The 14,829-nt window shown below is 32.5% G+C and overlaps 1 protein-coding gene and 1 long non-coding RNA gene across 7 annotated transcripts in view; one reads left to right on the forward strand and one right to left on the reverse strand.

Annotated features, from left to right (window-relative positions):
• The window catches only part of LOC124932554, a 22,200-nt gene extending 8,380 nt beyond the window's left edge, over window positions 1–13,820 (reverse strand). The window contains exons 1-4 of one of the 4 annotated variants that reach the window (XR_007098753.1): window positions 13,612–13,820; window positions 11,965–13,420; window positions 11,699–11,785; window positions 10,303–10,708 (exon numbers count right to left, since the gene is read on the reverse strand). This is a non-coding gene — a long non-coding RNA (uncharacterized LOC124932554). Of the gene's footprint in view, window positions 1–10,302; window positions 10,709–11,382; window positions 11,533–11,698; window positions 11,786–11,964; window positions 13,421–13,611 lie in introns of those variants that run through there. The other 3 variants (XR_007098756.1, XR_007098754.1, XR_007098755.1) reach the window with 3 other exon arrangements.
• The window catches only part of LOC124932550 (phospholipase D beta 1-like), a 34,252-nt gene continuing 28,928 nt past the window's right edge, over window positions 9,506–14,829 (forward strand). Inside the window, exons 1-9 of one of the 3 annotated variants that reach the window (XM_047473203.1) lie at window positions 9,506–10,416; window positions 10,627–10,743; window positions 10,821–11,015; window positions 11,407–11,655; window positions 11,737–11,805; window positions 12,073–12,369; window positions 12,453–12,629; window positions 12,721–12,918; window positions 12,972–13,425. In XM_047473203.1, the coding sequence (XP_047329159.1) occupies window positions 9,523–10,416; window positions 10,627–10,743; window positions 10,821–11,015; window positions 11,407–11,655; window positions 11,737–11,805; window positions 12,073–12,369; window positions 12,453–12,629; window positions 12,721–12,918; window positions 12,972–13,337 (2,562 nt within the window). In that variant the 5' untranslated portion in view covers window positions 9,506–9,522 and the 3' untranslated portion in view covers window positions 13,338–13,425. Of the gene's footprint in view, window positions 10,417–10,626; window positions 10,744–10,820; window positions 11,016–11,406; window positions 11,656–11,736; window positions 11,806–12,072; window positions 12,370–12,452; window positions 12,630–12,720; window positions 12,919–12,971; window positions 13,426–14,829 lie in introns of those variants that run through there. The other 2 variants (XM_047473201.1, XM_047473202.1) reach the window with 2 other exon arrangements.

The raw sequence follows: 14,829 nt of genomic DNA on the forward strand, positions 1-14,829 counted from the left end.
TGCAGCTACGGAAGCTTGTAAGGAGCTGATTTGGGTTAAGAAGTTATTATTTGAACTTGATATTGTGCAAGAAAGGTATGTGCTTCTCTGCGATAGTCAAAGCGCTATTTATCTAGCGAAAAATTCAACATTTCATTCTAGATCTAAACATATTGATGTGAGGTATCATTGGATACGGGATGCGTTAGATGAAAAGTTGTTGATTTTAGAAAAGGTGCATACAGACGATAATGGCGCCAATATGATGACTAAGGCACTACCACTAAACAAGTTCAAGTTTTGTTGTTCAACCGCCGGGTTGACAACATCTTTCCCATAGTTGTGAGGGGGGAGTTTGTTGGGTTTTATTTGGACTCCCAACTATGAAAAAAAATCCCAATAGGGTTCAAGTTCACTTTTAATTCATTAAGGGTATTATAATATTTAAAGGGTTATGTTATAACCTAATTGCTCTAGTATAAAAAGAGCGGCAGCCGTCATTAAGAAGTAGAAGTCAAAAATTAAAAGAGAGGAAGAAAGAGAAATTCTTGTAGCAGACTTTCGCCTACAGTCACGCAGGTTCATCAAACTCACGTCGGAGATTCAAACGGAGTTCTTTCTGGGGCTTAAAGGTTCTTCATAATTTAAGTTTTTATTTGACTTGTTTGGGACCAAAAAGTTGTATCTTTTTGGGTATGCCCTTTTATCTTTTTGCGGCATTAAAGGTTGTTATACCTTGATTGTATTCCCAACTCTGATTTTAGTGAAGCTTGAACTGGACGTAAAGTCCCGTGGTTTTTACTCCTTGTTAAGGAGGTTTTCCACGTAAAAATTCCGTGTGTGCATTGTGTTATTTATTTCCGCTTTTACTTGTGTTTTATTTGCTCCTAAGTTTTTCAATCAAGTAGGGAATAAAATATACGTTTTTCCCAACAATATGATGATTGTGTTTTACAGAAAAAGAATTTCAAAATTGCAATTTCCTTCATGCTTGATATTATCCATGCCCATCGTTCTCATTTGAAATTATCCATGCCCATGCTTTTATCTATGATGGTATTGGATATATTTGACTTTACCATGAAATTTTTTTCTTTGATGTAATACACAATAATCAGACATGTGAAATTTTCTGTACTACTTGTGAAGTTTGTTATATTTGTCTTTCTTCTAATTTTCAGCTTCTTAGGCCAATATACAAGCAAATTGCGGAGAATCAAAATGCAGAGATATTTTCTGCAAATACACTTCTTGTTATTTTGGGTACCAGACTCCTTACAGCTTGCTTCTTGCAGAGACAGAATTCTCTTTGCAGGTTGAAACAGATATTGCTCCATATCGTGGCCTTCTGTTGGGACTCTTCTTCATTATGGTAGTTCCCCGTGGTACTGTAGTATTTTCATGTTTACTGTTTTATTACCCCATTTGACATTACAAAAGATAATGAATGTTTTGGAAACTGCAAACGATCAATTTCTTTTGTTCACTGTCTTGTTATATTTGAATAATGGCACTCTTATTTACTATTTATGTTATTCACGTGTTTGATTCCATTCAAACCTTGCAGGAAGGTAGTAAGTAATACTTTCCAAATATTGTAATTGCTCCTAGCATACTTGCTTCTAGCGTATTGCAAAAGACACCTCCTGCTAAATAGATTGTAGTTGGTCAACCTCATCAAACTTACTGTGGAACATTCTTTATTGTGTTGTCAGGTTGGAATGTCCATTGATCCAAAACTACTTGTTTCAAATTTCCCTGTTATTATGGGTGCATTGGGTCTCCTAATTGGAGGAAAGGCTCTATTGGTTGTCATTGTTGGTCGACTTTTTGGCATTTCAACAATTTTTGCCATAAGAAGTTGTCTTCTACTTGCTCCAGGGGAGAATTTGCATTTGTTGAGGGGGGAAATAAAAAAATTCTAAATCTTATGATAATTGATGATTACAAAATAACATCATTAAATAAAAGTGATTTGGAGAGGATAGAGCTTTGTAGATCAAAATTAATTGATTGGCTTCATGCTTGGGGTAATCATTAAGATACTTGGAAAATAAGCTTGAGAACATTTGGAATCATCATTACTGTGTGAGAAGTAGAATTATGCTCTGCCAACAATTCTATTGAATTTAGTCACCATGAAACTGAAATGTTTTTCTTTCAAATGAAGATGAATGTTTTCTTAATTTCACTGCAAAAAACATGGAAGAAGATTTTACTGTATGAAATGAAAAGAATAGAAGATGTATGCTCATTGGTAAAGACTAAAAATGAATATTTTCTTCAAATAATCAAATACAATAATAATAGGTATCAAATATCTTCATTATGCTGGTAAATATTTTATTTCGTTACAATTTATTATCCTATCAAAATACAATGTGGTTAACAGGTTGGTTAACAGATTATCAATATAATATATAAGCTAACATATGTACTTTTTTTCTGCTAAAGCTGAATTAAATACAAGATTTGCAACTGATCAATACCTTCCTCAGAAGCCCGGGGTCACATATTCCTTGTACCTGTAAGTCATCTACAGGTGCAGCTTTTCCATGAGCTATACTTTCAATTCTAAAGGTGTGTACTCCATACATTGATTGCAAACATCCTATAAATATGAAAAAAGGAGTGTGTAGAATATGTTTATTCCTTGTTAGTCTAAACCAGAAAGAAACCAAATGCAATGAAATAAAATCCAACAGAGAAGTATCATAACTATTGAATTCTAGAATAGGTACCAAGTTCATCAAATGAGGCAGTGTAGAGTACATGTTCAGAATTAACCTCTTCTCCATCGTCACTAACCTTAGAGTCAGGAATCAGTAAATCTCTCGAAGAGCCAAGCACAGGCAGAACATCAGAACGGGCCATCAATATCCTAGGGAACAAGCAATGCTGCATATAAGAACATAACTTTAAATAGATCAAGTTCAGTCAACACATCCATATGACCTATCAATATATCTGATAAACTAGAACGTCTGAAACTAAGCAGTTGCAATATCCTCCAAGTTGAATCAATCTTCTACCATTTCTTCTTTGAATGAAGAATAAATAAAGCAGAAAACAGGTTAAAGATGACCTCAATCTCCTATCATTTCTTTTGAAACTCCTCGCGAAACGTGAAGTTTTCGCAAACGTGAAGTCTCATCGAATATGAAAACCAATATGAACAAAAAGATTAACAAAATATGAAACAATATGGATAAGAACATAAATCAATTTTAATTAAGATAATACAAATAAAAACATAAATCGATTTAGGGTTTGAAATGAAGATAATAGAAATAATAACATAAATCGTTTTAGGGTTTTGAAATGAAGATGATGGAAAAAAAAACATAAATCAATTTAGGGTTTTGAAATGAAAATGATGGAAATAAGAACATATCGATCTGTATGATGTGTTCCGTCGCTCTCGCCGCCGTCCCCGCCGCCTCTAAGAGAGAACAACGAGTAGAGAGAGAAAAGAGAAAGGAAATGAAAAAATGAAAATTTTTGAGTATTTATATAAAAACTTTTCCGCTTTGCGAAACGTGAAGTCCCTTTGTGTTACGCGATAAGGGTATTTTCGTCCAAAAAAATAAAGTGGTCACTAGAGCAATATAAATTAGCATGTGTCCACGGATGCAAATACTTCAATCTTTAGGGTCATTTCGTCAAATTTCCCTATATAGTTGGTGATTATAATAAACTGTAAATAAATTGAATTATTCTTAAGTGCTAATAAAGATAATAAAATAAACATATCAAACATTTTGTAATTTTTTTGGTTGAATTTGAGCTCACCTCATTCCTAATCTAAATTCGCCTCTATATGATTGATAGACATCTGAATGTTTCATGTGATTTATGTTGGGGTTTCAAATTGTTATATTTGTTTTAATACAATGAATAAACAAAATATTGCCAAAGATTTCAAACTTTCATGAGACACCCTAAGCCAAAAATGACTTGTATTATTAGTAATTTATATTAGTTTGATTTAACTTAGAATGTATACTTTTTTAGAACATGAAACTATTTCATTAATCAATAATTTTGATAATGTCGTAAAATTGTAGGAAAAACTACCCATTTCTCGATTTCTCAACAAATTCAAACTCAACTCGAGGCACATTGGTGTTTCTAAACATGTCTTGACTAATATTATTTTAAAATACTTTTACGATTTTAAATAAATTCTCAATTTTACCATAATAACAATTTTAAGTAATTATTTGAAAGAAAAGGAGATTGGGAGTGTTGATATTAGAAGACTCCACTAAAATTCAAGAAGTGTACACATATACTTAGATATTTGTTCCATAATTCTTTGTATCTTGAGGAATATTCTGATATTGTATATGTGTAGTTACTTAGATAATTTCTTTCATCTCGAGGAAATTGGTTAGTATTCATGCATTTCATATATATATATATATATATATATATATATATATAAAAGTAAAATAAATTTTATTATACCAATTTTGTACAAATATCTCAAAAAATATCGTGAAAACCGGATAAAAAATATAATATAATTCAGGTTAACATGTTTTTTTTCCATAAGTTATATATACTAGAATAACACTCAAAATACAACAAATAAACATATAAGAAATGGATCATCACATTTAATAACGATCACAAAAAAACTCAGAGGTCAAAATTCGTGTATTTCGGGATATTAAAAAATCGAAGGGTCAATATATTAGGCGTCAACTTCCTTGTCATGCCACAATGCAGGTGAGAAATATTAAATAATGAAATGGTTGATATAGAGTGGCTTCATTTGAAAATGTCAATTAAATCTCATTTTCTCATCAGGTGTGGATCTGTATAAGATTCTCATTTCTCATTTGAAATGGATTCAAACTTAGTCCAACTCGGATCACAAAACTCCTAAAAACAATTTGCACTCTTAGCACAACAAGGGGTAAATTCACCAAACAAACAACACATTTTGATAAAAGAAATATATGTATATGTATATACTCGGCCAAATCCTGATCTAGAAAGAAAAATGTTTCAAGGCAAATTGTTCTACACAACATTTTATCTACATAGAGGGTAAGAATTTAAAATTAATTTTAAAAAGTTAAATGCTTAGTTGTACTAATGAGTTTATTAGAGACTAAACTTGTAATTTTGACATATATAAAAGGGGTCTATGACCTATAATATAAGAATGATAGGGGAGGCCGGAGCAAATGAGAATATGACGTGACATCACGTCATTGGTTAGAAAAAGAAAAAAGTGCGAGGAGAGAAAAAAGATAATTTTTTTTTATTTTTTTTAGCAAATCAGATTACGTCACGTCATTCATTCTCTCGTTCTTTCTTCTAAATTCTCTCCCTCTATCATTTCTTGTAATATAGTATGATTTTTCTAATTCTATTATTTTGTTTTTTTTCGAGCTTTAAAATTTAAACCTTAAATACGATTTCATGGTAGACTATAAGAAAAGACGAATCAACAAGTTCAGAAGACGAATCAAGAGTATAGAATGCGGTAGTAAGGTGAGAAATGTCAAGCTAAAGCTCAAATAGTATATAGGTCAAATGTTTCTGTGAGCAATAAGCATCAGATCTCAAGATTGAATAAAAGATGAATAAGACTTACCTTACCACTGAGTTCACCAATAAAATAGTTTTTTCCTTTCTTTGTTGCTGAATTTTCTTAAGGTAAAAAAAAAAGTTAAAAAAAAAAGCAAAAACAATAGTCATAAAAGTGAAAATAAATTTAATTACTTGTAAGGTAAGTCTCTTCTGAATGAAATCGATGTGAAGACGAAAAAAAGAAGAAAATGAATAGATGAAGAGTGAAAAATATATGAAGACTAAAGAATAAGAGATTAAGAGATAAAGAAATTGTAAAGAATGAAGAAAAGATTAAGAGTGAAAGAACGGTGAAGAGTGAGAGAAAGAAATGGTGAAGATGGAAGAGAAAATGAAGTAAGAATGAAAGAAGAGGCGATTAGATGAAGAAGATTAGGTTAGATGAGAATGAAAAAAGAAGCGATTAGATGAAAAAGATTAGGTTAGATGAAGAGTTATATGTTAGAAATTAAGGTTTTACTTATGGATTGTGAGCCTTCAAATGAGATTTGAAGAGAAAAGAGAGGGAAAAAATATATTATTTGAGTTTTAATATTAAATTAAAAAAATTATATATTATATACTTAGGCTCGAAAAAGCTCGACAAACCATCAAACAAACATTATTTGAGCTCGAGCTCGACTCGAATTTTAAATGAGCCGGCTCGAGCTTGGTCAAAGTTAATCTCAAGCCGAGCTTTGACCGAGTGGCTCACGAGTAGCTTGACTCATTTGCAGCCCTGTAACAAAGAAAATCAGAAAGCCTTGGGCGTAAACAATCTCATACCGATAGAAATAGCCCTAATGTTTGCAAACAAAATCAAAGGAAAACAAGGATTTGCTGCTTAAATCGTCATCACAATGTATCCACAAGGTGGTTCTACTAATGAAGCCATCCAAAGAATTCTCTGCTGGCAGGTTGAAATTTTAAATTCCATTGACATTAGCTATAATTATTAGTTAATGTTTATACTAAATACACAATATTTAACTGTTATGCAGAATAAAACAATACAAATGATGTAGGATGTAATTTACCAGGCTTGACAATCAATATGAGCCTAAGACTACTTGAAATTTCTTCTGCCCGCAATCGAGAAACACGAGAAATCGGCGATGTTTCAGATGTAGGAAAACGTACCCAAAAACAGTTCTCAAGTAAATCACTATTTCCCTTTCCCTAACAATAATATTTTGTAGAATATTTTACTCTCATTGTTGAGCATAGTCTAAATTTTTGTTTTTCAGTTTTTGTCACAAAAGAATCGATGATTACTCGAAATGAATGATAGTCCATGATGAGTATGCGATATTGGGAGCTGCCAACATAAACCAACTTTCATTAGAGATACTGAAATTGCAATGGGTGCATATCAACCTCAGTTGACTTGGGGGAGGAAAGGATCTAAACCGTTTTGGCCAGGTAAAACTTCACACATCTAAGAATCGATGTTATGAATAAGCCGAATCAAACAGGTTTCTAAAAAACAATTCTCTCTATGGCCTGCAATTCGTTGAATGAAACTAACACTAAATTTGGTAGTGAATCAATGTTCAGATCTATGGTTACAGAATGTCGCTATGGGCAGAGCACACTGGAGTCGTGTAGGACTGTTTTGTGCAGTCCGAGAACATCGAGTGTGTTAGACGGGTGAGAGCAATGGGTGAGCATAACTGGAGACTATATGCTGGTGAGGATTTAAGTGACGTTAAATATATTATTTTGTCATAGAGAATGTTTAATCAAACTCAGTTTAATCGTAACTTTAACAACAAAGTGTTGATGATACTATTATTGAGAATAAAAGAAACTTATTTTCAATCATTAGAAATAATTTTTATAAAGAAACTATAGATGGAAAATTAAGTCAATATGCAACCATGGTAGAAAGCAAACAAGGATGTGATTCAAGGAATAGTACAAATATTTGTAGGCTCGTCTTCAAAATTGTTTCAAATTGAATAGGAAAGATATCAATCAAATTAATTAAAAATATCTATATAGACGGAAAAGGGTAAGAATGAAATAACAAAAGAGTATAAATATGACTTTTAACCAAGAAGTCTAATAAAAAAAATAGCAAAACTTATTATTAGGCATGACTATCATTTTTCGACAATTCATACGAAGATTTTAGAGATTTTGTGAATATCATACCATCTTTGTTTACTATTATTTTTAGAAATACTTTTGAGTGAACATTTTGAGTAATTATCACACTTTAAAAGAAAGTGAATGATGAAACAAATTGAGTCGAGTCAAAATAGAATATATATCACCACTGATATATAGACTTTCCAAAATCAAAGACAATGGTATATGACTATTACTACTCGCTAGATTGACGAACCATGACACTTAGCAAAAAAAAGACTGGTTAATTTTGTGTATGTGCCTGCTCCACATACATGAGATGTTATTTCTAATATTGTAAGAGACAATTTCATGAGTTGGATTATTGATAGTAATTTCACTACTTAATAAGATGATAATTGTAGTATAAATGATGTAATTGTTAAAGATTTTTATCTAAAATGAAGTTAGGGTCATATATTTTTTGTTCAGATCAAAATCAGTAGACCAGTTTAACATGATTAATAAACATGTCAAAATTAGGTTAACCTGAAATGACTCAAAAATAGACTCAATAATCCGCTTATAAGTTTTTTTTTTTTTTTTAAGTTTTATGTTATTTTTTCTTATTCACTCACTCATCTTCTTTTATAAATTTTTTAGAAGAGGATTTTTTATTTAACTTATTTTTTTGTTTTGTGTTGATTTTATTTTAATTTAAAACAAAGAGATGTGAATTAATTAGATTGGATTTGGTTCAAGTTGAGTTAGATAAATTTGATTATGTCAATCACAAATAAACAGATCATTAAAAATTATTAAACAAGTCAAGTTCACTCCCCCTTTCTAAAATTAATATCTAAAACAATATAGGACTATTATACATTTATATATTAATTATATTAATTAATAAAATCAATATATTAAATTATATAATTAATATATTAAATAAAAATAATAAAAATAATTAATATTAATATTATAAGTGTGAATACTCTATCTTTTTTTTTTATTTTACAATTAGTTTAGATATGATTATATTATTATTTTTAATAATATTTGAAATTAATTTTGTAATATTGAAACTTTGATAAATTATGATAAAAAATGAAGTTGGTTGTATTTATAGTAAAAAAAAAATTCTAAAACAACTTTATATATATTAATAATTTTATTAAATTTAGAAAAATAAAATAATATTTCAGTGATTATTTTTAGAGTAACCTATTTAGTTTTTTTTTAAAATAAGTTAAAATATTTTACTTTTTTTTAACATATAATTATAAATATGAGTTATCTAGATTTATATTATTCTTAAGAGATCAACATATCTTAATTTTCACTCATTTGAAGTGAGATCACACTAATTAAGACTGTGATCGGATTATGATTTTTTTATAAAATTTAGAGGGAGAAAAAAATAATAATAGGATTAATTTGAGGAAGTAATAATTATTTTTGGTAAGAAAACTTAAAGGGTATTAGTATATAACTATATATAAATAAAATAAAAAATAATAATTTAAAATAGAAGATATTTTAGTATTTTGATTAATAAAATGAGTGATAAGATTGAAAAATTGATTTAGAACCCTAAATTTATATTACTTAGGTTAAATACACTATCTGAATTTATATTACTTATTATTAAATAAACAATTTTAATATATTAAATTAAGTAATAAATCTAATTTAACATTAAGACAAAACTAATTATAGTTTTGACAAGTCTTTCTTCTCAGTCTGTCAGCTAGTGAAAGACTTCCTTCCGGTCTCCCATGGCTGGTGGCTTTCCAAGTTTAGAAAATATCTATTCTTCATCAACTTGTTATTATTTAACAACCAATTAAAGTCATTATTCCATCATCTTCATCTTCATTCCAAATGAATCACTTCAACTTCAAGGACATTCCCTTACAAAGTCCATTCAAATTGTCTACGCAAGGTTCTTTACGAGTTCTCTTACTCCATGGAAACCTAGACATTTGCGTAAAACAAGCCAACAATTTACCAAACATGGACATGATGTTCCACAATAAACTAGGCCACATATTTGGTTCTCATGGACATGTTCCACGAGAAACCTCCGATCCATACGTCACCATATCCATTTCCCACGCCGTAATAGCTCGCACTTTCGTAATTAAGAACAACGAAAACCCCGTTTGGAACCAACATTTCAACGTCCCCATCGCCCATCACACTGCCGAGGTTAAATTCGTCGTAAAAGATGACGACGTCGTCGGTTCTCAAGAAATTGGAGCTGTCGTGTTCACTTCCGAGCAAATTTACTCGGGTCTCAAAGTGGAAGGAGTCTACCCGATATTGAATTCCTCGGGAAAGGTGTGTAGACCGGGAGCTTCGTTGAGCCTTTCGATTCAGTATATACCTATCGAGAAATTCTATGGTATCGGGGCAGGGTCAGGTGTGCCCGGTACTTACTTCCCGCTCAGACCTGGCGGGAAGGTGACGCTTTATCAAGACGCGCATGTCCACGAACCTTCGCTACCGAAGCTGAAGCTCGACTATGGAATTGATTATGTTCACGGGCATTGTTGGAACGATATATATGATTCCATTAGCCAGGCAAGGCGGTTGATCTATATTACGGGGTGGTCGATTTTCCCTGAAGTTAAACTCGTGAGAGAAGATGATGGAAATGCAAAAAGAGATTTAAGCTTAGGAGATCTCCTCATAAGAAAATCGCAGGAAGGCGTGAGAGTATTGCTTCTCGTTTGGGACGATCCTACTTCTCATAGCCTTTTGGGAATAAAAAAGGTAAATATTATTTATTTGAGCCAAATAAGTTAAAAGAAATATAAGATATTTCACACAATAATGTGAACGATGAAATGAAGTTAGTTTTACTTTTATTAAATTTGAACTAGGCCTAAATGATGTGCATTTTGATAGTAAGGGACGATGAAATTAAGTTAGTTTTACTTTTATTAAATTTGAACTAGGCCTAATTAATGTGCATTTTGATAGGAAGGGATAATGAAAACCAGCGATGAAGTGACTCGACAATTTTTCAAACATTCTTCGGTAAAAGTGTTGCTTTGTCCAAGATCTGCAGGGAAAGGACATAGTTGGGTGAAAAAACGGGTTAGAATTTGAAGAATGAGTAATAACAGTTGCAATCAATTGCAAATCATCTAAAAAAAACTTATTTTCGATTGCAGGAAGGTGAAATTATCTACACCCATCATCAAAAGACTGTGATTGTTGATGCAGATGCGGGTTTCAACAGGAGAAAGATAATCGCGTTTATTGGAGGACTCGATTTATGCTTTGGTCGATATGATACTCCATTTCATCCCCTTTTAAGGACGAGGATAACAGTGCATAAGGACGACTTCCATAATCCAAATTTCACGGTAACCATTTGGGGCTGGTTTATTTGATAAACAAAAACATAATATGAATGGTTATTTGGAAGCCCTTCTCCACGACATCAATTAAAATACTAAAATATCATTTTACTATTTTTATATTTCACCTACAAGATAATACACACGAAAAAACAATTATCTCATGTCACTTAACACGGATCCAAATCACTTTATCAACTAAATTATTAAAATGACTTTTTTTACTTGTTTCAAAGGGCAATCTTGTATATTTTTTACTACAATTCAAAGGCATATTGGACACAAATAAATGATTTTTGTATGTCCCTTGTTATCTTGAATGATGGGACGAAAGAATGATTGTTCATTGGAAAGGAGATGAAAGTAACATGATGATGTTTTCAATTGACTAAATTAGGGATCGAGTCTTGGTTGTCCACGAGAACCGTGGCATGATTTGCACAGTAAGATCGAAGGTCCTGCAGCGTATGACATCCTAACCAACTTCCAAGAACGTTGGTTAAGATCTTCGAGTCTGCATCGACTTTCAAAGATAAAAAGACAAGGAGATGATGCATTACTAAAGATTGAAAGCATTCATGAAATTATTGGGATGAATGATTTGCCATGTCTAAAGGAGGATGACCCGCTAGGTTGGCATGTACAGGTATGAATATTCAATTATTAATATTATTATATGTTTCACATACCTCTAAGTCCTGTTTGCTTTCTTCAACTTCTCCTTCAGATCTTCAGATCAATTGATTCCAACTCTGTCAAGGGATTCCCAAAAGACCCTAAAGAAGCCACATTGAAGGTGAGAAATATTATACCATAATAATAATAATGATTGAAATAGTGGCTTCATTTGAAAAATGCAAATTCAATCTCATTTTCTCATCTGGTGTGAATCTGTATAAGATTCACATTTGAAATGGATTGTATCTAAACTTAGTCCAGCCACACATTTTCATACCAGACATATATGGATCTGTATATACAAATTTATTGGCGCCCCTGATCCAGATAGAAAAGTGTTTCCAAGTTACGCTTTTATTGATGTATCTTGATTGTTATGTGACAGAACTTGGCATGTGGTAAGAATGTACTGATAGACATGAGCATACATTCAGCATACGTGAAGGCAATTCGATCTGCACAACATTTTATCTACATCGAAAATCAATATTTCCTTGGATCGTCGTATAACTGGGAAAATCACAAAGACAAAGGCATTAACAATCTCATACCGATGGAAATAGCTCTAAAGATTGCAAACAAAATCAGAGGAAAGCAAAGATTTGCTGCTTATATTGTCATTCCAATGTATCCAGAAGGTGGTTCTACTCATAAGGTTACACAAAGAATTCTCTACTGGCAGGTTGAAATTCCAAATTCCATTAACAGTACTTATAATTGTTAGTTAATGTTTTATACTAAATACACAACAATTATGTTATGCAGAATAAAACAATGCAAATGATGTATGATGTAATTTATAATGCTTTACAAGAGGTAGGGCTCGACAATCAGTATGAGCCTCAAGACTACTTGAATTTCTTCTGCCTCGGAAATCGAGAAACACAAGAAGTGGGTGATGTTTCAGATGTAGGAAAACACGTACCCAAAAACAGTCCTCAAGTAAATCACTCTTCCCTTTTTCCTATCAGTAATTTTTTGTATGTATAGTATCTTCGCAGTGTTAAACTTATTCTAAATTAATGTTTTTCAGTTTCTAGCACAAAAGAACCGACGGTTTATGATTTATGTTCACTCGAAAGGAATGATAGTGGACGATGAGTATGTGATATTGGGATCTGCAAACATAAACCAGCGTTCATTAGATGGGTCGAGAGATACTGAAATTGCAATGGGTGCATATCAACCTCAGTTCACTTGGGCGAAGAAAGGATCTAAACCGTTTGGTCAGGTAAAAGTTCACACGTCTAAGAATCGATGTTATGAATAAGCCTAATCAAACAGGTTTCTAAAAAACAATTCTCTCTATGGCCTGCAATACGTTCAATGAAACTAACCCTAAATTTGGTTGTTCAGATCTATGGTTACAGAATGTCACTATGGGCAGAGCACACTGGAGTCGTGGAGGACTGTTTCGTGCAGCCCGAGAACATCGAGTGTGTTCAACGGGTGAGAGCAATGGGTGAACATAACTGGAGGCTATATGCTGGTGAGGATTTAATTGAGATGACAGGACACCTGCTTAAGTATCCAGTTCAGGTTGATTGGAATGGCAAAGTTAGGTCAATTCCGGGCTGTGAAACGTTCCCTGATGTGGGTGGGAATATTTTGGGTACTTTCATTCCCATTCAAGAAAACATTACTCTTTGATTCTTGTCAAACCTCATGGAGACGACAATGTCTTCCACTTCTTGTACAAAGTGCAATGAACAATCATGAACTTCCATGGCTTCCTGTTGAAGGATGATTGAATGCAAAACAAATTGATAAGATAAGAAGAAATAAAACCTTGTTGACATATCATCTCCACGCAATTAGAACCTATATGCAAAGTGCAATGAACAATCATGAGCTTCCATGGCTTCAATCCTGTTGAAGCGATGTTTTAATCGAAATCAGAAGTATGGATTTAATCAGATTCTACCTTGGCAACTGCAGTACAACTCCATGAATATGCGCAGATACATTCACGCGATAACTTAATCAATAGAAGCAGATTTCACCTATGGAGGGAAGTAGACTTCAAAGACAGTAATTTCTGCATAATATAAGATAGAGGAAGAAGATGGACCTCGAGAGCCATACGATTGGAGTTTGTAATAAGAAATTAATACTGAGATTGAAAGGGGCCGCGCGAACGCAGGCCCCCACGGACACAAATTATAACAGACTCAACCCATAAGGTGGGTTGACCTTACAAGAAAGTAGATTTTCTCTTTTAATTCTTAAAAAATATATATATTTAATTATTTATAACTGAGTGGGAAGTCTTCAATACTTAAATATTACTCGCCCGGATATTTCCTTTAGCACCAACAAACTTGTGTAGTTAATGCACCACTCCAGAACGACACATTGATCTGCCCTCAAACGGGTGCTTTGTTATCTGGCGGGCTCTTGCGACAAAGATATCTTCATCTCGGCAACTGCTCCGCTAACCCTTCATGCTTACTCAGATGTAGATTGGGCGGGTGATAATTATGATTATATCTCCACCACTAGTTACTTGTTGTATCTCGATAGCACTCCCATCTCTTAGAGCTCCCAGAAGCAACGCTCTATTGCTCGTTGCTCAACCGAAGCAGAATACAAAGTCCTAGCTGACACAGTCAGTAGGCTTTTATGGGTCATATCCTTGTTCACTGAACTTTGTCATCTGCCCATAACCAATTCGGTTATCTATTGTGACAATCTTGGTGCCACATATCTTAGTGCTAATCATATTGTTCACTCTCGGATTAAACATATAACCTTAGTCTATCATTTTGTTCGTAAAAATGTTTAAAAAGGTAAGTTTCGGGTATCTTTTGTGTCTATTGATGATCTGATTTTTGATATACTCACTAAGTCACTACTTCGACATCGGTTTCACTCCTCACTGTCCAAGTTGCGCTTCTCTTCCAAATCGTCCAATTTGCGGGAGGATATCAATTATAATAATTAGTTATCTAATTTTCATTTATTTAGGATAAATTGGTGGGGTTAGAAAACATAATTTTATTCCAAATTCTAGGTCTTTAATTGATGGTCTTATTCTATTTCTTTCGATATTTGTCAAACTTGTATAAATAGGAACTTGTAAATGTTGTAACGCATATATAAAATTCATTCTAAACATTCTTTTCTACGCATTCTAGTATTG

The sequence above is a fragment of the Impatiens glandulifera genome, chromosome 3, assembly GCF_907164915.1.
Source record: "Impatiens glandulifera chromosome 3, dImpGla2.1, whole genome shotgun sequence".
Classification (NCBI taxonomy): domain Eukaryota; kingdom Viridiplantae; phylum Streptophyta; class Magnoliopsida; order Ericales; family Balsaminaceae; genus Impatiens; species Impatiens glandulifera.